The 26,193-nt window shown below is 40.3% G+C and overlaps 1 protein-coding gene across 1 annotated transcript; it reads right to left on the reverse strand.

The window, feature by feature from the left end:
- On the reverse strand, positions 1 to 25,322 carry DDX43 (DEAD-box helicase 43). Its single transcript, XM_036413500.2, has 16 exons — positions 25,007 to 25,322; positions 21,633 to 21,688; positions 20,567 to 20,693; positions 19,592 to 19,726; positions 18,253 to 18,334; positions 11,060 to 11,216; positions 10,681 to 10,799; positions 10,172 to 10,282; positions 9,739 to 9,880; positions 8,972 to 9,072; positions 5,753 to 5,840; positions 3,490 to 3,617; positions 3,208 to 3,317; positions 2,000 to 2,138; positions 1,147 to 1,234; positions 1 to 308 (listed from the first exon to the last, which is right to left on the reverse strand). Exons 1-16 carry the CDS (start codon positions 25,254 to 25,256, stop codon positions 192 to 194), a joined length of 1,950 nt encoding a protein of 649 aa, XP_036269393.1. The 5' UTR covers positions 25,257 to 25,322; the 3' UTR covers positions 1 to 191.
- Positions 25,323 to 26,193: the final 871 nt, after the last annotated feature.

The following is a 26,193-nucleotide window of genomic DNA, read 5'->3' on the forward strand; positions in this document are numbered from 1 at the left end:
CTGTAATAATCTGAACAATAAAGATTTATTTAAAAAATAATAAAATAATAAAATAAATAACTCTTAAATACTGCTGATTGCAGTAAACATACTAACAAAGCGTAGTTAAGGAAAACAGGAATTTGAAAGACCATGTGTCATTCAAATTATACCTCCTATAAGAAGGCTGAAACTACTTTTCAACATAGACATTAATAATGAAACTTCTTGGGTTTTCCTTGGGGTCTTCCCAATTTTTTTTCCACTTCTTTTTTCAGTTTATTTGCCTTATACCTCTCAGCCATTGATACAAGCTCCTCTGGGATACTCTGAAACCATTAAATATGATTTTATTTTATAATTGAGAATATTCTTTTAGTATAACAGCTTTTCCATAATATACTGAAATGCCTCCAAACCATTTCAATCAGAGCATGTCCAGAACTGTTTACATGACATCTTTCAAATGTGTCTCTGCATATTAAACTCTGAATTTATCTTCAAGCTATAAAATCAGGATGATCTTAAAAACACCCATCATTGTAACTCTCCCATTTGTATAGTCCCCCAGTTGCTTCCCAAGTCCTTTAACTTGCCTTACCTGGTACCACTTTCTTTTTGTTCTTTCTCATCTCTAGGCCTGAATATGCTCCCCTGCTGGAATGCTTACTCCATTCTTCTACAACTCTCCTAACCCACTGGTTTCTTCCTCAGCAGGGCTTTCATCTCCATTTTATTAGTGGCCATAATTATATAATTTCATTGCTCCTCATCTTTGCTAGGCTACAGTTCTCAAAACGTTTTTATTTTTTTTTGAGAGAAAAAGGGAGAGATGGGGGAGATGGAGGGAGATGAGAGGGAGGGGTTGGGAGGGGGAGAGGGAGGGAGGGAGGGAGGGAGGGAAAGATTGATTCGTTGTTCCACTTATTTGTGCATTCGTCGGTTGCTTCTTGTATGTGCCCTGACTTGGGATTGAACCCACAACCTTGACGTATTGGAACAAAGCTCTAACCATATGAACTACCTGGCCAGGGCTCATAATATGTTTAATTACTTGTTTAATATCTGTCTTTTCTGGTAAGCAGTAAGTCCAAGTTAAGAGAACAAATGAAATTATTTGAACATATGTGATATGAGGTAGTGTTCTAATCAGTTTTATATTCTTACCTGATTTGCTCTTTCCAGAATGTTAATTAATTCATTGGCAACCCTCCAATCATTTCTAGTGATAAGGGTAATTGACACTCCAGTCCTCCTTTAAGTGGGAGAAAAACTCATGTAATTTTGATTTATAACTTATCTTCATTATTCGTTTAGTAAAATAAAGCAGCTGCAATAAAACCTCAACTCTTTTCACAAGCCCAAATATGAATTATACATCAGATTTTAGCATCATTTAAACAGCAATATGGAATCTAGACACTCTGCAGTTTGTAACGTGTTTAAACAGCACGTTACAAAGGGTCTGTGATAGTGGTGCTTTGGGGAGAAAAGGTCCTCTTACTTACGCCAACTTGGACAAGAGTAACCACTGGACATATGACACTATAGATAAAAAGCTAAGGGTGGAATTATAAAGTTACATGCAGCTAACCACAGAAGGGTCTATTGAGCCAGAACAGTTTAACAGAAATAAAGTAGCAAAGCAGGTTTTAGGGTGACTCAGACAATTTATAGGCAATAGAATAAAACCATTTATAGTCAAGAAAACAAAACAGTTTTCTAGGAAAAAATGTCTGTGAGGGGATGCCCAGCCGGCGTGGCTCAGGGTTGAGTATCAACCTATGAACCAGGAGGTCATGGTTCAATTCCTGGTTAGGGCATATGCCCAGGTTTAGGGCTTGATCCCCAGTACGGGGTGTGCAGGAGGCAGCAAATCAATGATTCTCTCTTATCATTAATGTTTCTATTTCTCCTTCTCTCTCTCTAAAATCAATTAAATATATTATTTGTAAAAGTCTGTGAGGGGAGTAATGAGGATCCAAAGTTGGCTTCCCATGGGTAGACTAAGCTTACTTACCCTGCTCTTCCGGTGCGCCCTACTCTGTGCACATACTCCTCAATGTTCCGGGGAAAATCATAATTATAGACATGTGTGACATCATGGACATCAAGACCTCGAGATGCTAAGTCAGTAGCAATCAGTATTCTCACTTTACCTAAAGCCAAAAGAATATATATACATTTTTGCATAAAGCAATCCAAGACACATCAGAAAACATATTTTCCCCTAATATTTAATCAGGTGAAGTATTATCATCTTTAATATTAAAACACTGAAGCATAACCCATGGACACAGACAGTAGGAGGTTGAGAGCATGTGCTGGGAGTGGGAACAGCTGGGGAGAGGTCAATGGGGGGAAAAGGAGACTAATGTAATACTTTAAACAATAAAGTACTTAAACTTTAAAAAAAAAAAAAAAAGGGGAAAACCCCCCAAACACTTAAGGTAGTGAAATTGGGAAAGGGATATTTATTTAGTCTTTCTTGTTAACTGCTGGCAAGTTACAACACAGTAGATACTATGGAGGAAATGGTCCCTGAGTCATCTGAGCCATGTCACAAAGATACATGCATCTCAGGTAAATTAATACCATGTTTCCCCGAAAAATAAGACATCCTCCGAAAATAAGACCCACTAGGGTAAACATGAGAGATTTGGTCCACTGATTCTGAAAGAAATGGAGTCACAAGAAATTCAGGAATTGGATTGTTATGATGATGTTCCAGAAGATGATGACATGGTTGTCATTGAATAAATGAATAAATTCTTGATAGATACTGCAGGATTCACAATTTGTCTGGTTTGTGTTGACAACTATTGTACTACCGTACCTTATACAGGTAATAAATTTCCTTTATTTTCATTTAACAATCAATGTGTACCGTATTCTTCTTCATGGAAAAATAAGATATCTCCTAAAAATAAGACCTAGCGCATCTTTGGGAGCAAAAATTAATATAAGACACTGTCTTATTTTCGGGGAAACAGGGTAGAAATATCCCCCATTGCAAATTGTTGCTTTGACATTCAGCTTTAAGCATTAAACCTGAATTTGGTCAGTCTTAGTCCGATTAGTATTTAGAACTCTAACAAGTATAGTTTTGACGTCTGTAAGCTGAGGACAGATCTTAGAAATGGGTTTTATGAAGAGGAGCTGTCAAGCAGCCAACCACATGCATTGTCTTCATTTAAAATGCAACAAATAGTAATTAAATAAATGTACCTGTTTTAAAGTTTTCTAATGCTTTCTCTCGATCACTCTGTTCTCTGTTGCCATGCAGAGACTCCACTGATATATGTCGGAGAATCAGGTCACTTGATAAGTGATCAGCACTGCAGCAAAAGATCAAGTCAGTGACTTTAAGTGCTTATTCTAATAGCACCATCAATTCACTATTTTACTTCTAGTAGCATATCCATTCTCATTTGAAAATAGGATACAAATAGAAATAATGCTAAATAAATCTATGATGACTAAGGATGTAAAAGAAAAAAAAATACCTACACAGCTTTTCTGCCGACAAACACTATGACTTTGTCTTTGGGAGACATGCTCTCTAAGAAGGTTTGGACATGAGATCGTTTCTCTTCTTCTGTGGTGACAATTATATTTTGTGTCACAGTACTTACAGCCTAAAAGATTCAAAGATCATAGTACATCAACATTGATAGGCAAATCCCATACCTCCCTGGCTCACAATAGATTTTATTTCACATCATTGGTTAATGCTTTAATAAATAAATTGCCAATAGGAAAGAGAGGAGGTCCTTGCAAAACTATTTCTATTCAAGGATTTGTAGAGAGGTTGGAAACTTTTTTTTTTTTAAATATATTTTATTGATTTTCCACAGAGAGGAAGGAAGAGGGATAGAGAGCTAGAAATGTCAATGAGAGAGAAACATCGACCAGCTGCCTCTTGCACACCCCCTACCGGGGATGTGCCCACAACCACAGTACATGCCCTTGACCGGAATTGAATCTGGGACCTTTCAGTCGCAGACCGACGCTCTTTTAAAAAATATTTTATTCCCCTTTTTATCAAATGTATTGAGATAATACTGGTTAACAAAATTATACAGTTTTCATGTGGACTGGATACTCTTGAATCTTGGCAGATAGTGCTGAAACTATTTGGTTACCATTGTAGGAAAAGAAATACTCATGGTGTGAGGCTAATCTTCAAAAACTAACATGAATGTAGCCCTTAAGGTAGCCCTTTTGAGTATAGCCCTTACAACAAAGAAAGAGTTTCCATTCTATGAATATTTTGACAATTTAATGCAAATTTTAAATATCATTGGTACCATTTTGACCCAGAGATAAAATAGATTTTAATGGTATTTAATAAAAGGAAAGAGCCAACCATTTATTCTGCCTTTCATAAAATCTAATAAAGTGAGCCTCGGCAAAGAGCCATTATTATTACTAGTGACTGAGTAAAAAGGGGAAAGTTTCATTAATGATTAAGTGAAAGGTCAATTATAATTACTAAGAGAAAGGCAGCCGAAACTGGTTTGGCTCAGTGGATAGAGCATCGGCCTGTGGACTGAAAGGTCCCAGGTTCGATTCCGGTCAAGGGCATGTACATTGGAGGCAGCTGGTCGATGTTTCTCTCTCATTGACATTTCTAGTTCTCTACCCCTCTTCCTTCCTTTCTGTAAAATCAATAAAAATATGTTTGTTTTTTTTAAAAGAGAGAGAAAGACAAAATAATGTTATAATGGAAGAGAAATATAATGGAGATCTTTAGTTATAAATTGTATAATTACTAACATCATCTGAAACCACTGATCTATCTTAACTTCACAAAAAGAGTACACCAGGTTTAAGTATATGCAAAGATATTGACCTTGTTCAGAACCTGATTCTAACAGGGTTAATAAAAATGAGACACCAGGAGCCAAAACAGGTTTGGCTCAGTGGATAGAGCGTCGGCCTACGGACTGAAAGGTCCCAGGTTCGATTCCGGTCAAGGGCATGTACCTTGGTGGCAGGTACATTCCCAGTGGGAAGTGTGCAGGAAGCAGATGATCGATGTTTCTTTCTCGTTGATGTTTCTAACTCTCTACTCCTCTCCCTCTCTGTAAAAAGTCAATAAAATATATTCTTTAAAAAAAAACGAGACACCAGGAAAATAGAAACACTGACTGGATATCCTATGGTATTAAAGGATTATTAAAATTTTAGATATACTATGGTATGCTAAATTAGTCTTTTAGACATATATGCTGAAATATTTATAAATAAAATCATATTTATCTAGTATTTGCTCTAAGATTAGGGAGTGGGCAGAGGAGACTTGCTAAAACACGAAGTATATTTTGGAAGATGGTTTTACTTTGGGTGGTAGACACACAATGCAATATACAGATCATGTATCACAGAAATGTACACTTGAAACTTATACGATCTTATTAACCAATATCACCCTCAAAAATTTAATAAAAAATAAATGTGATAACATTTTAAGCAATCAAATAAAGTTCTCCATTTGCATTGGAAAATTTTTTTAATAGTTTTTATTGATTTTTAGAGAGAAAGAGAGAGGTATAGAAAGATAGAAACATCAATTATAGAGAAACACCAGCAAATAGGTGGCCCCTGCACACTCCCTCAACTGAGGATCTATGCTGCAACTTGGGCATGTGCCCTGACTGGGAATCGAACTGGTGACCTCTTGATTCCTGGGTAGATGCTCAACCATTATGTCACATGAGCCGGGTTGAAATATTTATATAGGAAATATAGTAATAAAAAACCAACTTACAACTAGGTCCAAAGTACCAACATATACAATCATTGGCTCTTTCAAATAAGATTGTGAAAGCCGACGGACTGCACATGGCCATGTTGCACTGGAAATAAAATTAAAAAGGGGGGAAAAAAGATATACAAACATTAAAAATTTATTCTAAATCAAACATTACTAAGTTTCCTAAGAATGTACAAACCAAATTGCTCATGAAAGACAAATTTAGTACTTTTCAATAAGACAGATTTTACAGAAAATATATGCTTCACAAAGAATTATACAACTTTAGTGATACTACTAGAAGAAACCTTCAAATATTTTTTTGTTTGTTTTTGTTCATCTTCACCCAAGGATATTTTTCCAATGATTTTTATGGAGAGTAGAAGAGAGAGGGAAAGACAGAGAAACATTGATGTGAGAGAAACACAGCGATTGGTTGCCTCCTGCATGAGCCCTGACCAGGGCCGGGGCCAGGGAGGAGTCTGCAACTGAGGTATGTGTCCTTGACCGGAATCGAACCCAGGACCCTTTGTTCTACAGGTTGACGCCTTATCCACTGAGCCAAAAGGGCTAGGGCTCAAATATGGTTAATATACAGGTTTATAAACCAATGGTAAAGAAGGTTTATACCTTAAATTCTAATATTTGAAAAAAGTAAAATGAATTCAAGTGTTAGATTTCTCTTGGCCTTTATTTTTTAAAAAGTAAAAACCTTGTATTTTTTCATACAATGTCAGCAGGCAAAACTAAGTGCTATGCCAAAAAATCATTTTAAGTGTACTTATGAGAGGATATACAAATTCAAATGTTTCTTAACCATATGTATCTATATACTTTCACAGAAATTAGATGGGAGGATGAGTAAGAAAACAAAGTGAGGGCCCTGGCCAGTGTGACTTAATTGGCTGAATGTCATCTTGTGCACCAAAAGGTCACCAGTTTATTTATTTATTTATTTATTTATTTCCTAGAATTTTATTTTATTTTTTATTTTTATTTATTTTTTTAAAAATCAATCTTTATTGTTCATATTATTACAAAGGTTCCTCATTTCTTCCCCCCTCCACCAGGTTCCCACCCCACCCTCCACCCCCTCCCTATCCCCCATTGTCCTCATCCATAGGTGCACAGTTTATGTTTAGTCTCTTCCTCCCTCCCTTTCCCTGATAGTAAATCCCTTTTCAGATAGTAAATCAGTTACTTAGCATTTTCTCATATCAATAATACCTCCACATGCCCAATGATACACTTCACACAAAAGACATTTCCAAATAGGTCAACCAGATTCATCCAGGCCCCACCCAAGGCACTCACAGATCAACACCCCAGCGCTACACTAACTCAACACATCCAGATCTAAGCCTTCATCACTTGATTCAGCAGACCCCCAAGTTCCCGCAAAAGTTTCCAGCCATGTCTGAGAGGCAGCCGTGGGGCAGGGGCAGGCGAGGAGCGAGCTGTTCCGGGCCTGGCTGTTCCGGGCTTGGCCTCTGTTGCTCTGGTCCATTCCACAACCAGCTGCTCCGGGTCTGGTCACTGCCGCTCCCGACCTAGTTGCTCTGGACTTGGCTGCTGCTGCTCCAGGCCTGGCCGCACCAGACCCGGCTGCTCCGGGCCTGGCCGCTCCCAGCCTGGCAGCCGTTGCTCTGGGCCTGGCTGCACCAGACCTGGCTGCTCCGGGCCTGGCTGCTCCCAGCCTGGCAGCCGCTGCTCCGGGCCTGGCCACTCCCAGCCTGGCAGCCGCTGCTCCGGGCCTGGCCACACCAGATCTGGCTGCTCCGGGCCTGGCCGCTCCCAGCCTGGTAACCGCTGCTCCGGGCTTGGCCGTATCAGACTCGGCTGCTCCGGGCCTGGCTGCTCCCAGCCTGGCAGCTGCTGCTCCGGGCCTGGCTGCACCCGACCCAGCTGCTCTGGGCCTGGCCGCTCCCAGCCTGGCAGTGGCTGCTCTGGGCCTGGCTGCTCCCAGCCTGGCAGCTGCTGCTCCGGGCCTGGCTGCACCAGATCTGGCTGCTCCGGGCCTGGCCGCTCTCAGCCTGGCAGTTGCTGCTCTGGGCCTGGCTGCACCCGACCCGGCTGCTCTGGGCCCGGCTGCTCTGGGCCCGGCCGCTCCGGGCCTGGCCGCTCCCAGCCTGGCAGCCGCTGCTCCGGGCCTGGCCGCTCCCAGCCTGGCAGCTGCTGCTCCGGGCCTGGCCGCACCAGACCCGGCTGCTCCGGGCCTAAGGTCACCAGTTTAATTCCTGGTCAGAGTACATACCCAGATTGTAGGTTTGGTCCCATGGAAGGAAAATCTCAAATAAAAAAAATGTTTTTTAAGAAAATGAAGTGAAGAAATTTAGTATAGTTTATCAAGTATATAGCACTTTTTTATGCTAATAACACAAAGGAGAAAATGGTTTACAAATCACTTTGCATTAGTTTTTATTTCTTTTTTAAAAAATATTTTAAAAATTGATTTTAGCCAAAATCAGTTTGGCTCAGTGGATAGAGCGTCGGCCTGCGAACTGAAAGGTCCCGGGTTCAATTCCAGACAAGGGCATGTACCTTGGTTGCAGGCACATCCCCAGTAGGGGGTGTGCAAGAGGCAGCTGATCGATGTTTCTCTCTCATCAATGTTTCTAGCTCTCTGTCCTTCTCCCTTCCTCTCTGTAAAAAAATCAATAAAATATATATGTTTTTTAAAATTGATTTTAAACGAGAGGAAGGGAGAGAGAGAGAGAAATGTCAGTTGGTTGCCTCCTGCATGTCCTGACTGGGGATCAAGCCCAAAACCTGGACATGTGTCCTATGAGGAATAAGATCATCAACCTTTTGATGCCTAGGATGATGCCCAACCAACTGGACCACACTGGCCAGGGTGAGATCACTGTGCATTTAAGTAACAATCAGTGCTTCCTCAGTTTTACCTTGGGCAAAAAGTACTCAGTAATCCACTGTTTATCCCTAAGGACAGGAGGTCATTTATTCAAATGTGAGACCCCACTATGAAGCATGGCCTTCCTTTTAGGAGTCCCCTCTATGTTTTTATAGAAATCTCTATCTGTAATTTAGGAAACCAAATAGTCCTTGTTACACTGATACATTGAGTTGCTATACTAAGTGATGACATATCTTTCACCTAAGGATTTCAAAATACCTTCAAGAAATGCTCTAAAAATCCTGTGGGGAAATCAACCAAAGAATGGAATTATTCCACTGATTTATATGTTGTAGGCTAGCAATTAGTTATATACCTACCTTGTCATAATAGTCTGCCTGTCTGGGCGCACATCCAATAAAATCTTCATTATCTGTGGCTCAAATCCCATATCCAGCATCTTATCAGCTTCGTCTAATACCTGCATTAAAAATGTGGCTAGATTAGATATGAGAGGTAGGTAATGTGTATGCTCTTATGAATAGAAAACTAAGGTAATTTTTTCTCATTTCCCCTATTACCTAAACCACTATTTTAATTTCTCCAGAATATAAGCAGTTTGTGTTTACAACATAAATTGATTTATTTTTAAGTTGGCTAATAGTTTCTAAATCTATTTGATGAAAAAATTGTATCTAAATATCCATGTGGATTTTTATTTTCTTTTGTACTTATCTACATTTTCCAACATCTATAAAAAGCATTAAAATAAAATTATCTTAAAACCCTACTTTAACATATTAGAGGAAATGAGAAATGTTCCTATGATTTAAAATTATTATAGCCCTCGCTGATTTGGTTCAGTGGACAGAGCATCAGCCTGTGAACTGAAGGATCCTGGGTTCGATTCTGGTCAAGGGCACATGCCCTGGTTTTGGGCTCGATCCCTAGTTGGGGGTGTGTAGGAGATCCTATCAGTAATTCTCTCTCATCATTGATGTTTCTCTCTCTCTCTTCCTCTCTAAAATCAATAAAAATATATTTTAAAAATAAAATAAAACCATTATAAAATGGACAGTCACTTGAAAAGAGTATTTTAATAAGAGTTCAGCTCTTCCAGTATCCCAGACCCCTGCTCCATGATTACCAAGTAGGTTATGCTTTTCAGGTTGACAAAATTATTCATTTGCAGGTCATTCAATCTTCCAGGAGTTGCAATGATGATATCTACACCTTTTGTCAGGTCTTGTATTTGTCCATTTCTATCTCCACCACCATATATACAAACACTTAAAAAAAAAAAAAAAATAGAGGTTCATGTTCAGATGCCTTTGGAATTGCATGCCCCTTTCTGAGAACTATCAACACCCATCAACCCATAGTGGTGTGTCATAAAGAGCCATCTTTGCATCACTGTTATTGACACCACCGCCCTGGTTACAACTATATTGAGTCAGGGATAATACCTGACCCATGCTGAGGTAATCAGTTTCTTAAAATGTGTGAAAAATAATGGGAACATGTATAAAGCTACAAATGACAAAGATGCTGATACAGGCACAGATAAAGAAGTGACTTACTTTTTAAGGCCTTTATATGAATACTTAGAACATTCAGCTTGTACTTGAAGAGCTAATTCCCGAGTGGGTGTAAGGACTAACATGCCGGGGCCATTCCTTTTCTCTCTAGCTCTTTGGAGAGAAAGACAGACTATGAAAGTACCTGTCTCAGATACACGCACATTCATTCAGTGCTTTTGCAAAAAAACCCACGAGCCCAAATAGATGCCTTTTCATTGAATATGGCCAATGCTTTCCTATGTCAAACATTCTCTCACACAAGTGTACTGAACATGATAATTTAAATAAATTGTTCCCCATGTTTTATCATTAAGACTTTTGGTAGCTACTATCTGTTGCTTCTCCAATATGTTTTGTCAATTCATACTGTCACCAGCACAGTGAAAGTGTATTTCCCTGGGACTAGGCATTACCTCTTGACTGATGCAATATGTCAAAGAAACTTTAAGTGAATTCTTGGTATCCATGTCTATTAAACCCCTGGAGAACCCAGCTGTAGAAATTCTTACACTGGTTGAGAATCGAGGTGAATAAATCCAGGCATTAAGTAGGACAGTGTCTTCCCTGTTCCAGTTTGGGCTACTCCTATAAGATCTATTCCTTGTAGAACTATTGGCCATGCCTGCGACTGAAATAGAATGATAAATGGTAAAATAAAAAGTGTATTTCTTTGTGTCAAGTGTCCCTCCTATTGAAGACCCAAACTTCATTCAACAAGTATTTTCTGAGTGCTAGAAGTGGTAGTGCAGGAAGTGCTGGGGGAGTGCTCTTAAGAGACAGTTGCTCCCTGGTGATTTAACTTTTAACAGATATTGTTTGGGGGGAGGTGAGAGGGGGGAGGGGAGAATGGTCAGTGAGATATTAGAATTAAAGGATTACTCAGCATACCTGGATTGGTGTTGGTTTTTGAAAACCTGCCTTTTTGATGTTTTCCATAACTTCAGGGTAACATTGAAAGGCATCCTCGAATCTACAAGTAGGATTGGGGATAGGACGTTTCTCACCTTCTTTCAAGTCATCACACACTATATTGTAATTTTCTTTCCTTTAAGGGAAAAAAACAAACACAGAACAAATATTATTGGTTTTGGTCACTTTACTCCCCAGGCCAGAAAATTTTCCAGTATTAGTTCAGGTCATATCTAGAAATTCAATTGCAACTGATTAAAACCAAACTGTTAGTACAGTTACAGTAAATTGTAAAAACTAAGAAATATAAGTGAGCACATCTTTTTTTCTTATCAGAATCATTGCAGAAAGGAGGAGGAAAATTACATTGTCTATGTGAATGAGCCAATGGACGTTTCATGGAAAAGTTAAAAATATAGCCTGAGCCTGAGGCAAGGGGAGGGAGTGGGCTATAATGGATCAATGGTAGAAAAAAGGGGATTTGTTATGACTTGTTACATATGTCATTGAGGACCTTATTTGTGTGCAACAGACAAAAGTAAATGGTATTTTCAAGGAGACCATAAGGCATTGAATTTCAAAATTATTGAGCCAAGTATGCCATTATTTTAAAAGGAGTTCTACAAATCTTACTTTGAAATGCTAATTTACCTTTTCTGAGGTGAAATATTCTTCAGTTAAGGACTTGGTAATTTTAGCTGAGACTTTAAATATATTTTTGTTTCTAAAATTTAACTGGCAGAATTTAGTTTTCAGAAGTGCTCTCTGAATGTCAAAGTATATTCCTATTTTATACCTAAATGTTAACTTTTATTGTCAGAAGACTTCTTTTATACTTAGTAAACTGACAGAATTTTTGATAATATTGAAACATTACGTTTTATACTTGAAATAAACTTTTAAAAAAAAAAAGGAAAAAAAAGAGAAAAAAGAAAGAAAAAAGGGGACATATGTAAAACTTTCAACAATAAGGATTTTTATTTATTTATTTATTTTTTTTTTAAAGAATAGAGCCTGAAAATTATGCTTCATGGTTCAAAATCAGATTGTCAAACACTGGAGGGCCTACAATGTTCCATACACATTTCCTTTTTTAAAAAAATTCTTTAAACTTTTTTCTTAGAGAGGAAGGGAAAGGGAGAGCAAGATAAACTTCTGTGTGAGAGAGAAACATTGATTGGTTGCCTCCATTATGCATCCTGACTGGGATCCAAGCTGCAACTTTGGTATGTGCCCTGACCAGAATGGAACTGATGACCTTTTGGTGCATAGGGTGACGCTCAACCAACTAAGCCACACTGGCCAGGGCTTTATTTATTTATTTAAAGCTCAAAAAGCGAGAGAAAGCAAGATGACAGCATAAGGTAAACACCTGTATGTGCTGCCTCTCACAACCACACCAAAACTACAACTAAAAGACAAAACGACTATCACCCAGAACCATGAGAAAGCTGGTGGAGTAGAAGTTCTACAACTAGAAAAAAAGAAAGAAGCTCATTTAGACCGTGTAGGAGGTGCAGAGGCACAGAAAAGCAGAGGTATGTAGGCGCTCGAATCAGGCTGGTGACTGGTGTGTTGTTTTCCTCAAATGGAAGTGAGATACAAACTACCAACTGCTCTGAAGTCCAGTTTCTGGCAAGACTCTGGGGACCCGGAATCCTACAGAAAGAAACTGGACTGTCAGGCATCGGGTTAGAAAGTAAGGGTGACTTTCTTGCAGAGGTGCGCTCAGGAATCATTGTTTACTGTGCTGGGGCGCAGGACTCGGGGTTGTGGAAATGCGGAGATGCAGAGATGGCTGACTGGCAGCCAACGCTGTTTGCAATGTCCTAGAGATTCCCCGAGACCCTACACACCCAATTTAAAAACCTACCCAAGCTGTGCACAGTGGCTTTTGCATATGAAAGGCCTGCCCTTTCGCAGCTTAACCTAACAAATTGCAGCTGGGTCAGAGAGCTCCAAAACTTCCAAACCCCAAACAAAGAGGAGAAATCTGAAGATCTTGCTGTAGCTCCTGCTGGGTGGCCTCAGACAGTAGTTGACTTGCCCCTCCTTGGAGATCCAAGAGCCAGTGTACCTAGTGGTCAGTGTGAGACGACAACAGATTTCAACTCCTCACATACATAAGTGACATACTCAAGAGTACCAAAGCCCCACTGTCTCAAGTCCTGCTCCATAAGGGTGTCTCCTGCATAGCAGCTTTCCCATTATAGTCACAGTGGGTCCTCACAGCCGATTGGCCTGGAGGTCCATTCCTTCCAGTGATACCAACAACAATAAAGGCTTAACTACAACAAGACAGTGCACACAGCCCACAAAGCGTCCAACTCAGTGCACACAGCCCACAGCACCAAGAGCGTCCAACTCAGGTGATTGGGGAGGCTGAGCCACTGGGCCCTATAGGTCACCTACCACACAAAGCCACTCCATCAACACAGGGAAGCAGCCAAAATGTGGAGACAAAAAACATGTCACGAACGAAAGAAATGGAAGAAAGCAAACTACTGGATATATAGTTCATAACCACAGTTATAAGATTACTCAAGAATCTTCTAGAACCCTCTGAGAAACTTAGTGAGACCTTTAAGGATCTTAATGAGAATGCAAAAAAAAAAAAAAAAAAAAAAAAAAAAAAAAAAAAAAAAAAAAGGAAAAGGACCAGTCAAAAATTAAGCATACACTGTCTGAAATAAATAATAATATATAGAAATCCAACAGTAGAATAGAAGACCCCAAGAATCAAAGCAAAGATTTGAAATATGAGGAAGCAAAACACACCTAACAAGAAAAACAAAAAGAAAAAAGAATCCAAAAATATGAGACAGTGTAAGAAGCTTCTGAGACAACTTCAAGCATACCAACATCCAAATTATGGGGGTGCCAGAAGAAGAGAGCAAGATACTGAAAACCTATTAGAAGAAATAATGACAGAAAACTTTCCCTACCTGGTGAAAGAAGTATACTTACAAGTCCAGGAAGCACATAGAACCCCAAACAAAGGGAATCCAAAAATGACCACACCAAGACACATCATAATTAAAATGCCAAGAGCAAAATACAAAGAGAGAATATTAAAAGCAGCAAGAGAAAAGCAGGTAGTTACCACAAGGAAGTACCCATATGATTGTCAGCTGATTTCTCAACAGAAACTATGCAGGCCAGATGGGGAGTGGCAAGAAATATTCAAAGTGATGAATAACAAGAACCTACAGGGGGCGGAACGAAGATGACGGTGTAGGTAAACACACCTGAACGGCTGCCGTACACAACAATTAAAAAAAACAACTATAAAACAAACGTCTATCCCCCAAAAACCAAGGGAACACTGGCTGAGAGGAAGCCCTACAACTAGACTAAAAGAAAAAGAGGAGAATCCAGGGCACAAGTGCTGAGAAATTGAGGTATTGGGGGCGCGGATGCGATATGGGCTGGTGGCGGTGGATCCCGGCTGGCAGAGGGCGGTGCTTTCTTCAATCCTTAGAGAGACAAGCACCCGATCTCTCTGAAATCCAGTTTCTGGGGAGAGGCTAGACTGTCTGCCATCAGGTCAGAAAGTGGGGCTGGCTTGCTTGCAGCTGGGACACCATCGGCGCCATTGCTGTTGGCCACGCCCCAGCCTAGTGACCTGAGACTCCGCCCCTCACAACACATCCAAGCTCCAAGCAGCGGACTTTGCATATAAATGGCCCTCTCTGTTGCAGTTTAGCAAAATTGCAACCTGGGGCAAACAGATCCAAGGAGGACAGGACTGTAGTTCACGCTGTAGCTTCTGCAACAGTACTGGCCTCAGATAGTAGCTGAACTGCACCTCATTGAGACCCAGAAACCAGAGTTCTAGTGCTCAGTTTCAATCCCTTACACCCATAAGTGACACATTAGGGAGACCTTCATCAGTGAGCACCAAAGCCCCACTGAAACAAGGTGTGTCTCCAGCGCAGCAGTTCTTCCTTTATAGACACAGCGGATCCTCACAAACAACTGACCTGGAGGTCAGTTCCTCCCAGTGTACCAACAAAAATCAAGGCTTAATTACACCAAGACTGTGCACCAAGCCCACAAAGGGATATAGCAAAAGCGACCACCTCAGGTGATTGGGGAAGCTGAACTACTGACCCCTATAGGTCAACAACCACATAAAGCCATTCTGTCAACACAGGGAGGCAGCCAAAATGAGGAAACACAGAAGCATGACACGAATGAGAGAGATGGAGGAGAATAAACTAATGGATGACACACAGTTCAGAATCACATTTATGAGATTATTCAAGAATCTTCTAAAAACCTTTGAGAAACTTGATGAGACCTCCAAGAAGCTTGGTGAGACCTTCAAGGACCTTAAAGAGAATACCAAAAAAATGGAAAAGGACCAGTCAGAAATTAAGCATACAATCTCTGAAATAAAGAATATACAGAAACTCAACTATAGATCAACGTACCCCAAGAATCAAACCAAAGATCTGGAATATAAGGAAGAAAAAAATCACCTAACCAGAGAGGCAGAAAGAAAGAAGAATCCAAAAGTGTGAGGATAGTGTAAGGAGCCTCCGGGACGGCTTAAAGGATACCAACATCCGAATTTTGGGGGTGCCAAAGGAGAGTGAGGAGGATATTGAAGGCTTAATGGAAGAAATAATGACAGAAAACTTTCCCTACTTGGTAAAAGAAATAGACTTACAAGTTCAGGAAATATACAGAACCCCAAACATGAGGAATTCAAGGAGGGATACACCAAGAAACATCATAATTAAAATGCCAAGGGCAAAAGACAAGGAGAGAATCTTACAAGCAGCAAGAGAAAAACAGCTAGTTACCCTCAAGGGAGTACCCATACGACTGTCAGCTGATTTCTCAACAGAAACTATGCAGGCCAGGAGGGAGTGGCAAGAAATATTCAAAATGATGAACAACAAGAACCTACAACCAAGATTACTCTACCCAGCAAAGCTATCATTCAGAATTGAAGGTCAGATAAAGAGCTTCACAGACAAGAAAAAGTTAAAGGAGTTCATCAACACCAAACCAGAATTACATGAAATGCTGAAGGATATTCTTTAAGGAGAGGAAGAAGAAGAAAAAAGTAAAGGTAAAAATTATGAACAAAAAGACATAAAATACATACCTACCAACAAGTGAACCTAAAAATCAAGTGAATAAAAAATCTGAAGAATAAAATGGACTAGTGAATATAATGGAATCAGGGACATAGAAAGAGATTGGACTAACAATTCTCAGGGGTGAGGGAAGAGATTGGACAAGAATCTTACACCTATGGATGAAGACAGGGACAGGGGATAAGGGCATGGGGTGGAGTTGGGGATCAGGTGGAGGGGAGCTATGGGGGAAGAGGAGGGAAAGAGGAACACCTGTAATAATCTGAACAATAATTTATTAAAAAAAAAAGAATCATAGAAAGGGAGTAGATTGACAATTCTTGGGGGGGGAGGGGGCATGAGGGGTGCAGGAAGAGATTGGACAAAAATCTTACACCTATGGATGAGGACAGTGGCGGGGGCAGGGGGAAGGGTGGGAGGATGGGGGGAGGGGAAACAGGTGGAGGGGAGCTATGGGAGGAAAAGAGGAATATCTATAATAATTTGAATAAAGATTTATTTAAAACACACACACACACAAAAAAAAAAATTTTCAAAAATGTTAAGTGGGAATTATTCCCATTTGGCAGGTGAATATTAGTTACTTGTCCAAGGTCTGAACCCCACTCCAACATCTAGAGTAACTATTGTTTCTGTTTTATTATCTTATTTTTATAACAGACTTAGTAGAAAAAAACGCTGCCATTAGGACCTTTAATTCCAGATAATAAGGATTAAAGAGTAAAAAATTATTCTAATATTCAGATATCAGATCAATTTCTTTTGATTTTCAGTTGCAGAAATAATTCTCTATAACTGCTATTCAATACAGCAGGCATGCCCTAGCCAGTGTTGCTCAGTGGATAGAGTGTTGACCTACAGACTGAAGGGTCCCAAGTTTGATTTCTGGTCAGGGCACATGCCCAGAATGAAGACTCCAACCCCAGTAGGGGGCCTGCAGGAGGCAGCCAATCAATGATTCTCTCTCATCATTGATGTTTCTATTTCTCTCTCCCTCTCCCTTCCTCTCTGGAATCAATAAAAACATTATAAAAAAATACAGCAGGTATCAACAACATATACCTTCTTAAATTAAAAAATTTCAAGTAAGCCGAAACCGGTTTGGCTCAGTGGATAGAGCGTCGGCCTGTGGACTGAAGGGTCCCAGGTTCCATTCCGGTCAAGGGCATGTGCCTTGGTTGTGGGCACATCCCCAGTTGGGGAGTGTGCAAGAGGCAGCTGATTGATGATTCTCTCTCATCTATGTTTCTGACTCTCTTCCTCTCTGTAAAAATCAATAGAATATAAAAGAGGGGAAAAAATTTCAAGTAACCTCTGGCTGGTGTTTCTCAGTGGTTAGAACCCTAGCACTGAAGGTTTGATTCCTAGTCAAGGTCATTAACCTGAGTTGCAGAATTGATCCCCAGCCCTGGTAGGATTAGGTGTAGAAAGCCACCAATCTATGTGTCTCTCTTTCCCCCTCCCTCCTTCCTTTCCACTCTCTCTAAAAACCAATGAGAAAAAATATCCTTCGGTGAGGATTAACTAAAAAAGACAAAATAATAAAAATAAATAAGTAATTTAAAAATTCAGTTCCTCAATTATACTAGCCATATATATTTTTAAATATATTTTTATTGATTTCAGAGATGGAGGGAAAAAGAAATATTGATGATGAAAGAGAATCATCGATTGGCTGCCTCCTGCATCCTCAGCTTGGGGATAGAGACCGAAACCTGGGCATGTGCCCTAAATGGGAATCAAACCGTGACCTCCTGGTTCATAGGTCGATGCTCAACCACTGGGCCACGCCAGCCAGGCTGTAGCCCTAAATTAAGTGTTCAATAGCTATATATAAATAGTGACTATTCTAGCAGATACAAATATAGCCCATTTTCCATCTTTGCAGAAAGTTTTATTAGACAGAAATGCTCTAATATATATCAATAGGTTACAAGCAAGTTTTCATTTTAATATGAAAGGTGTAGACTTCAAATGCAATCATTTCAAATCTTTGCCTGAGTTAATTTAATAACATAACTATATAAAATACTCATTTGAAGAAGTAATAAAGCAACCCACCTCCAAACGTCTATTTGCCCTGGTGACATTGACCTTGTTGTTTCTGACTCCATGTAAAAGTTTTTCTTAATTGGAGGTAAATCTGGGACAAAGATGAAAATTCAAATTTTGATAAATAATGACTATTTACGTTTCATTGACACTTAAAGTAACAGAAATCAACCAAAATATCTATCAAGTTCATCCATACAGTTTTAGACAATTGTTCCACACTTTGTCCAAGGGTGTGCAGGAGGTAGCTGGTCGATGTTTCTAGCTCTCTATCCCTCTCCCTTCCTCTCTGTGAAAAATCAATAAAATATATATATATATATATATATATATATATATATATATATATTTTTTTTTTTTTTTTTTTTTTAAAGATGAGGTAACTTCTGAGGGTAGAATAAGAGAAATATAGTTTATTTCTAAATAGTAATAGGGTAAAAAAGATAAAATCAATTTACTATATTTGAGAGAAGCTTATACCACAATTTTGGTTTGTCCTTTAATTACATTTTTCACACAAGAAATATCTTTAATTATAAAATTAAGTATAAAAGAAGCCATGCTTTGCAAGACACAATGATCACAGTTGATTAATCTTCTCTCAAATATAGTAAATATATCACAGACAGGAAGGGATAGAGTTGGTAAGTTTAATATTTTAACTTCCTATTTATAGCATAAATCACAACATAGAAAGTATCATGCCCTCGGAAATAATTGCAGCATTGCAAATTTAACTATCATTTTTCATAATGATCTTATTACTAAAAATAACATATTTGCCGGGACTGGTTTGGCTCAGTAGATAGAGAGTCGGCCTGCGGACTGAAAGGTCCCAGGTTCGATTCCAGTCAAGGGCATGTACCTTGGTTGTGGGCATCTCCCCAGTAGGGGGTGTGCAAGAGGCAGCTGATAGATGATTCTCTCTCATTGATGTTTCTAACTCTCTATCCCTTTCTCTTCCTCTCTGTAAAAAATCTATAAAATATAAATAAATATTATAAATAAATAAAATCTGGAGGTTTTAAAATAAAAAAATAAATAAAATAAAAGTAACACATATTATAGAGGATAAAAACCTCAATTAAGAGAAACACCAACACCACATGTAAATGCTACAATACAACACTTGCCTGGCTCAGTGGTTGAGCATCCACCCATGAACCAGGAGGTCACAATTAAATTCCTGGTCAGGGCACATGCCTGGGTTGTAGGCTTGATCTCCAGTAGGGGGCATGCAGGAGGCAGGTGATTGATGATTCTTTTTCATCATTGGTGTTTCTGTCTCTCCTTCTCCCTCCTCTCTGACATCAATAAAAGCATATTAAAAAAAGAATACAGCACCAACCTGCCCACTTTTTTTCCTCCCATTTCAAAGCATCTTCTCGAATTTGATCCCAATCAAGTAGTGGCTGATCTTCTGTAATAACATTGTCATCTGTCCTTACATCTCTTCGACAAGAAGGTTGGAATGCAACAACATCTGTTAAAATATTTTTACCTAATATTAGTTTCAAAACAAATCCTACCAATACAAAATCCTCAAAACCATTTTACTATTTTGTGTTTTAATAACCTGACAATAATGTGTGGAATATAAACATTTAGAATTTTAATGCTACAGTACCATGACAATTCTGGTCATGGTTTTTGTCATCAGTTATCTACTTCAGATTTATGAAATGGAAAAGAAAATGTTACTTATTGGAGAAGTTAAATAGCCTGAGAGCCTAGTGTCTACTAATAAATCACACATATCCCTTAATTTTTACTGTAATCCTGTGAGCTGAGTATACTCCAGGTTAACAGGTGAAGAAATGGAGCTTTAGCCCTGGCCAGAGTGGCTCGGTTGGTTAAATGTTGTCCTGTGCACTGAAAGGTGGCTGTTTCAATTCCTGGTTACAGCACATGCCCATGTTGCTTTTTCTCTAGCCCAAGCAGATCTGAGATTTTTAAAATACCAAATTTATTAGGCAGTTTTCAAAGTCAGTCACGTTCCAGGGAAGAGACCATAGAGACAGGAGGTTAGGACTAATCTTGCCCTATCATTAAGAGAAGTATGTTTAAAAGGCTAGTTTGTTTTTTTCCAATCGTCTGTAGCTAAAAGTAAAACTGCTAGGCTTAACCAAGGAGGTTACGTGTTTTCACTTGAGGAAAATGTATCCTGGAATTCCACAGGAAAAAAGCTCTGTAACAGACTAGATTTAATTATGGCAACCTAAAGCTTTATTATCAGGAAAAGCATCAGCTATCACATGGCTTATAATGCTGAATGAAATTTAAAAATTTTTTTACAGGGCTTTAGTGGGCAAAAATTACTTACCAACTCTGGGTTGTGAATTGTAATTTTGTTGTTTTTTAACAAGATTATCTATCACTGCTTTTGCTTTTGCTTGCATTGTCTTGCTACCAAAAATTTTGATTTCTGCTTCAGGGCACCCTTTTATTACCTAGATTCAAGGGAAAAAATTGGTGTGATTGAAGTCCCCTTGCCACTTGCCCTCCAACAGTCACTCAAACAATATAAGAGTGTAAGTAAGTATAGTACTGCTATCAATCAGTGTCTGAGATATATTATGAAAGGCTTTCATGTGGAAAAGGTCATGAACACACGTAATTTGCATTTTAGAAAGATTGCTCTGGCCACGGTGGAGGATGGTTAGAGGACCACCACGGGAAGCAAGACGCTTCAGTTCGGGAAGAATGCCCCAAAGGATGGGATTTTCCTGGAGAAATACAGGCAGTGGAAAGGACTTAACGATGATGGGTGGGCTGTAGATTAATGAGAAGTTAGTAACCTGAGGTTCCTGGGCGGAACTTGGTGAGTGATGTGGCTGCTTACTGAGACTGGGAAACAAGGAACAGCTGGAGATTTGAGGAATGGGGGTCAGGAAGGGCATTCAGTTGGTCCCCAGGGATCTCATTTCTTCAGTCAAGCTTATCTCTAAAGATTTTTCTACCTCCACCCTGGCCAGGATGGCTCGATTAGGCGTCATCCCATGCACCAAAACCTTGCGGGTTTGATTCCTGGTCAGGGCACATGCCTGGGTTTCAGGCCCCATCCCTGGTAGAGGGTGTGCAGGAAGCAGCCAGTTGACTTTTCACTCACAACAATGTTCCACTCACATAGATTTTTCTCTCTGTCCCTCCCAACCCCCTGTCTAAAAGTTAATAAAGGATTTTATTTTATTTTTTAAAGATTTTTACCCCCATGAGTCAAAAAACTGAGACCTGGAATGGCCCATAGCTTAGGTGAGTTCTTGAAAAGAATGGTAGTATAAAGAGCTTTGGCAGCTTATCTCAGTTACCTTCGTATGTTAATAACTGAGCAAAAATGAGAGTTATGAATGAACTATGCATTTCGGGATCTAAGAACACAGATCACATACCTGTATTTTGGTGTTTGTTGTACTTTGGATGTCTTTTATTTTTGACCCACCACGACCTGTTTTTAAAAAATAAAGGAAAAAATTTTTTTTAGCCAAGTTGAAATCAGCAGAGGGATATACCTACTTTCCTCCAAGAACCTTCTTTAGTTCTTTCCCAGATCAAACAAAGGCTCCTGGGTGTCCAATAATCATTTTCAGTTTGGGAAAAGGAAAGCAAGCATTTTCTAATCCAAATTTTGGTGAGTGGAAGGAGGCTCATTTTCTAGATGTAGATCCTGAGGATTCATTAGCAGCTCCAGCAAACGAATTAGATCCAAGGATGTGGAGAAATTAGAACCCTTACACACAACAACTCAACAACAACAAAATCCAATTAAAAAAGGGTGAAAGGTCTTGCTTCAATAGACATCTCTCTAAAGAAGACATACAAATGTCCAATAGGCATATGTGATAAGATGCTGAAATCATTAGAGAAATGCAAATTGGAAATCACAATGAGAAATTACTTCATAAGTGTTACAAGGGCCATGATAAAAAAGATAAGTTAAAAAAAAAAAAAAAAAGATGAGATGAGTGTTCCGGAGGATGCTGTGAAAAGGGAACCCTTGTGCACTGTTGATGTGAATATAAATTGGTGATTGGAGGAGCCACAACAGAAAACAGTTCAGAGGTTCCTAAAAAATAAAAAATGGAATTATAGTATAATCCAGCAATCCTACTTCTGGGTATATATGCAAAAGAACTGAAGTCAGGATCTCAAAATGCTATCTGTACTCCCATGCTCATTTCAGCTTTATTCACAATGGCTAAGAGATGGAAACAATGTCAATGTCTGTCAACAGATGGCTGGATGAAGAAAACATGGCATGGACACACATTGGAAGTTTTCAGGAGAAAAAAGAAATCCTGGCATTTGTGACAACAGGGATGGACCTTGAGGACATTATGCTAAGTGAAATAAACCAATGATGAAAGAACAAATAGTGCACGACTCTACTTCTATGAGGGATCTAATGTAAGCAAAGTAAAATGGTGATTGCAAGGGATGCGGGATAGGGAAAATGGAGATTTGATGAGTAGGTTCAGCCATGCAAAATGAGAACATCTAGAGGTCTACTACATAAGATTGTTCTTACCATTATAATTTTGTGCTGTACACTGCACACTTAAAATTGTTATGTGTAAATTAAAGTTGTATATTTATTTTGAATAATTAGAGCCATAATCAACATCAATTGTTTTATAGTTAACAATTTTGAACTGTACACTTAAAATTGTTATGTGTGTTATAACCAGTGAGCTAAACAGAGGATGCCTTAATCAGTAAGCCAAATTTTGGAGTCTTTTATTACACCAGCGGGCGTAGAGGAATATTGTTTACAGAGTCTAAGCAAGCACATGGAAGCTTTTCCCTTTTATACTCTTCCCAGTCCTTTGTCTTCCAAATATGGAATACACTTCCAGACCTTTTGCAGGCCTTGCTTATAACCTGAGCTTGTAACTTGAGTATAGTACATTTCAGATAACTGGAGTATGGGAGTAACCAGGGATGGCAGTGGAGGTGCTTGTAAGGTCAGACAGCTGAACTCACCCTCCCTATTATTCAAGTAAGCAAGCGTGTTTTACAGAAGTCAAGAATAGCAGGGTTAAAATTTCAAACAGCAGCTAAAACCGGTTTGGCTCAGTGGATAGAGCATCAGCCTGAGGACTCAAGGGTCGCAGGTTTGATTCAGGTCAAGGGCATGTGCCTTGGTTGCAGGCACATCTCCAGTATGGAGTGTGCAGGAGGCAGCTGATTGATGTTTCTCTCTCATCGATGTTTCTAACTTTCTATCCCTCTCTCCGCCTCTCTGTAAAAAAAAAAATCAATAAAATACATTAAAAAAAATTTCAAATAGCAGTTTTTACAAAATAGAGGAAACATGAACAAGATGGCCTATGCTTCATGTGTAAATTCAAGTTGTATTTACTAATTTTTAAAAAATATATTTTATTGATTTTTTACAGAGAGGAAGAGAGAGGGACAGAGAGTTAGAAACATCAATGAGAGAGAATCATCCATCATCTGCCTCTTGCACACCCCCTACTGGGGATGTGCCCGCAACCAAAGTACATGATCTTGACCAGAATCGAACCTGGGACCTTTCAGTCCGCAGGCCGACGCTCTATCCACTGAGCCAAACCGGTTTTGGCTGTATTTACTAATTTTTTATTGTTTAAAGTATTACATGTCTTTTCCCCCAATTGAACTCTTCCCGTCACTCCCTCCCCCCAAAGTTGTATTCATTTTTTTAAAAACTGGATCTAGAACCAACATCAAGTTGGTGCTCTGGAGCACAGTGTTTGCATTTCACAGGTGCTCAGTAAGTGTTGAGAGAGCTTAAATGATGTTTATTGTTAACCTAGTAGTGGCTTTCATTTGTAGAGCATTCTTCTTCAGATCTTTGAGCCTGAGTCACCCTGAGAGGTCAATTAAACTCTGGCTGGTCAAGTGCTAGTCTTATATTGCTCTATTTAATAGCAGCCTACACAATCTGTCCTCCCCCCCCCCCCCCCCAAACAGGTTAAAAAGGGGGTAAAGCAAAATGTTGGCTCCCATACTTATTGGTCAATTGTTGGAACTCATCTTCAGACTTGATGGCAATAAATGGAGCAAATCTAAATTCCAATAATTTCTAAGTGCTTTTCAAAAAAGAATTTGTAAGACTCAAGGGATTCTAAGATGCCATTTTCAGCAGAAAAAGCATATTTAAGTTAAACTACGTACAAGATACGGCTAATGATCTGAGTTGCCCGACATCTCCCACCTCCTTATTTGTGGTTAATGGCTCCATCTGGTGCTCAGATTGATTTCAGCACTGCTGTGTTGTTCATTTTTGGGTAAGCCGTCAAAGGCCTGATCTTTCATTCCAAAGATTTCCGAAGTCTTCTAAAAGTTTGCACTCCCATAGGTCCTCAGACTGAAGGGTCCCAGGTTCGATTCTGGTCAAGGGCACATACCCGAGTGGCGGGCTTGATCCCCAGTAGGGGGCATGCAGGAGGCAGCTGGTCAATGACTCTCTTTCATTGTTGGTGCTTCTCCCTCTCCCTCTCCCTTCCTCTTTGAAACCAATAAATATATATTAAATAAATAAAAATGTTTTAAAATACAAAACTAAAAGTTTGCTCTCCCTACACAATGTCTTTTTAACCATCAAAAGGTGTGCCAAATGATTTATCATTCTAGTACCAAAAGATAATGGAAATATCACCAGAGATGCTCTTGCCCAGGCCCCGCCCCTGCACAGGCCCCGCCCCTGCCCAGGCCCCGCCCCTGGCCCCAACCATTCTCCTCTCCCGGCCCTGCCCCCGCACATCCATCCCCCTGCTCTCACCGATCACCACGCCTACGCAGTCGTTCTTCAGTCCAAAGCAGAGTGGTGGTTCCTGGGGGTCATCCGCCACGGGCTGCTGAGGGCTGGAGGGCTCCCTCCAGTCGCCACCTCTGCCGCCCCTGCGGCCTCCTCTACCTCTTCGATTCGGCTCCTCCGTGGGCCTCCATTCCTGAGTCTGGGGCACCGCCGAGCTCCGCTGAGAAGCATCGACCCAGGAGAAGGCGTTGGCGCCTGCTTCTTGCCTAGACATGGTGGCGGGAAGGAAACCCTGCGCCTCCGGCGTCGCTCGCGGCCGGCCCGCACCACCGGTCCGCGCCGTCGTGCGGCCGACCTGCCTGGGCGTCCACGCAGCGGCTACTTAGGGAGCCCGCGCGAGGCCCGCCCCGCCCCCGTGCCGGGCCTCGTGGCCTCACGCCCATTGGTGGACGAGCGGTGGTGGGCGGGACACTCACGGCTGGGCCAATCTGCTCTTTTGATCGTGTGAAAGAACCGTCGGTGCGAATCCCTGCGCCTACTCTGCTATTCCTTTCGAGGCGTGGGCGCACCCGAGGCCGGCTTGGCGCTTTCCCTACTGAACCCCGAGGCTGTTTTAAGCCAGGCTCTCAACTGGCCTCACTTTCACCACCTGGTCCTATGCGTGCATGCAACAGCGGAAACAAAATGTTGACGAAACAGCAATTACCATTGCAATGTGAGCAGCACTCTGATGTAATCAAGTCTATATTAGTTTTCAGAATGTTGGGGGTCATCTACACATTCAACGACCCACAATCTTAAAATCTCGGGCCTGAGAGATGTGGCTTCAACACATGACCTGAATGAACTACCTGGTGTAGTTTTAGGACTAATGAAATAAACTGAATAAATGCTCGAGGCACCCCAGTCATGGCAGCCTGGCTCTGCCGCTGGGCATATTATTCCAGGCAAGCAAGCCAGCTGGGACTGCTCCTGCTTTGATGAGGATCTTCAAATGGTCTGAACAAATCTCATGTCAATCACCTGTCAAACACGGTAGACATCGATTAGGATGCTAGGAACAGTGGTCTGTGTCCAGGATTGGAGGGGGGGGGGGGAGTACTACACCTTCAGATCAAGTGCTGAAGTCACATCTTTCAGGTTCATCCAGGATTAACTGACGTGAAATTAACTCTAACTCTTAATGTGATAGGACAAATAGGATTACAGTG

This window comes from Pipistrellus kuhlii, unplaced genomic scaffold (genome assembly GCF_014108245.1).
Source record: "Pipistrellus kuhlii isolate mPipKuh1 unplaced genomic scaffold, mPipKuh1.p scaffold_m20_p_5, whole genome shotgun sequence".
In the NCBI taxonomy this organism is placed as follows: domain Eukaryota; kingdom Metazoa; phylum Chordata; class Mammalia; order Chiroptera; family Vespertilionidae; genus Pipistrellus; species Pipistrellus kuhlii.

What these genes read in the sequence shown, in the direction of transcription:
- DDX43 (XM_036413500.2), bottom strand. Translation starts at nt 25,256, where the DNA reads ATGTCTAGGCAAGAAGCAGGCGCCAACGCCTTCTCCTGGGTCGATGCT. An exon ending in CAATTCACAACCCAGAGTTG is followed by an intron (nt 19,727 to 20,566) that starts GTAAGTAATTTT and finishes ATATTTTAACAG; the next exon opens with ATGTTGTTGCATTCCAACCT. An exon ending in TCATATAAAGGCCTTAAAAA is followed by an intron (nt 9,881 to 10,171) that starts GTAAGTCACTTC and finishes TTTTTTTTTAAG; the next exon opens with TGTTTGTATATATGGTGGTG.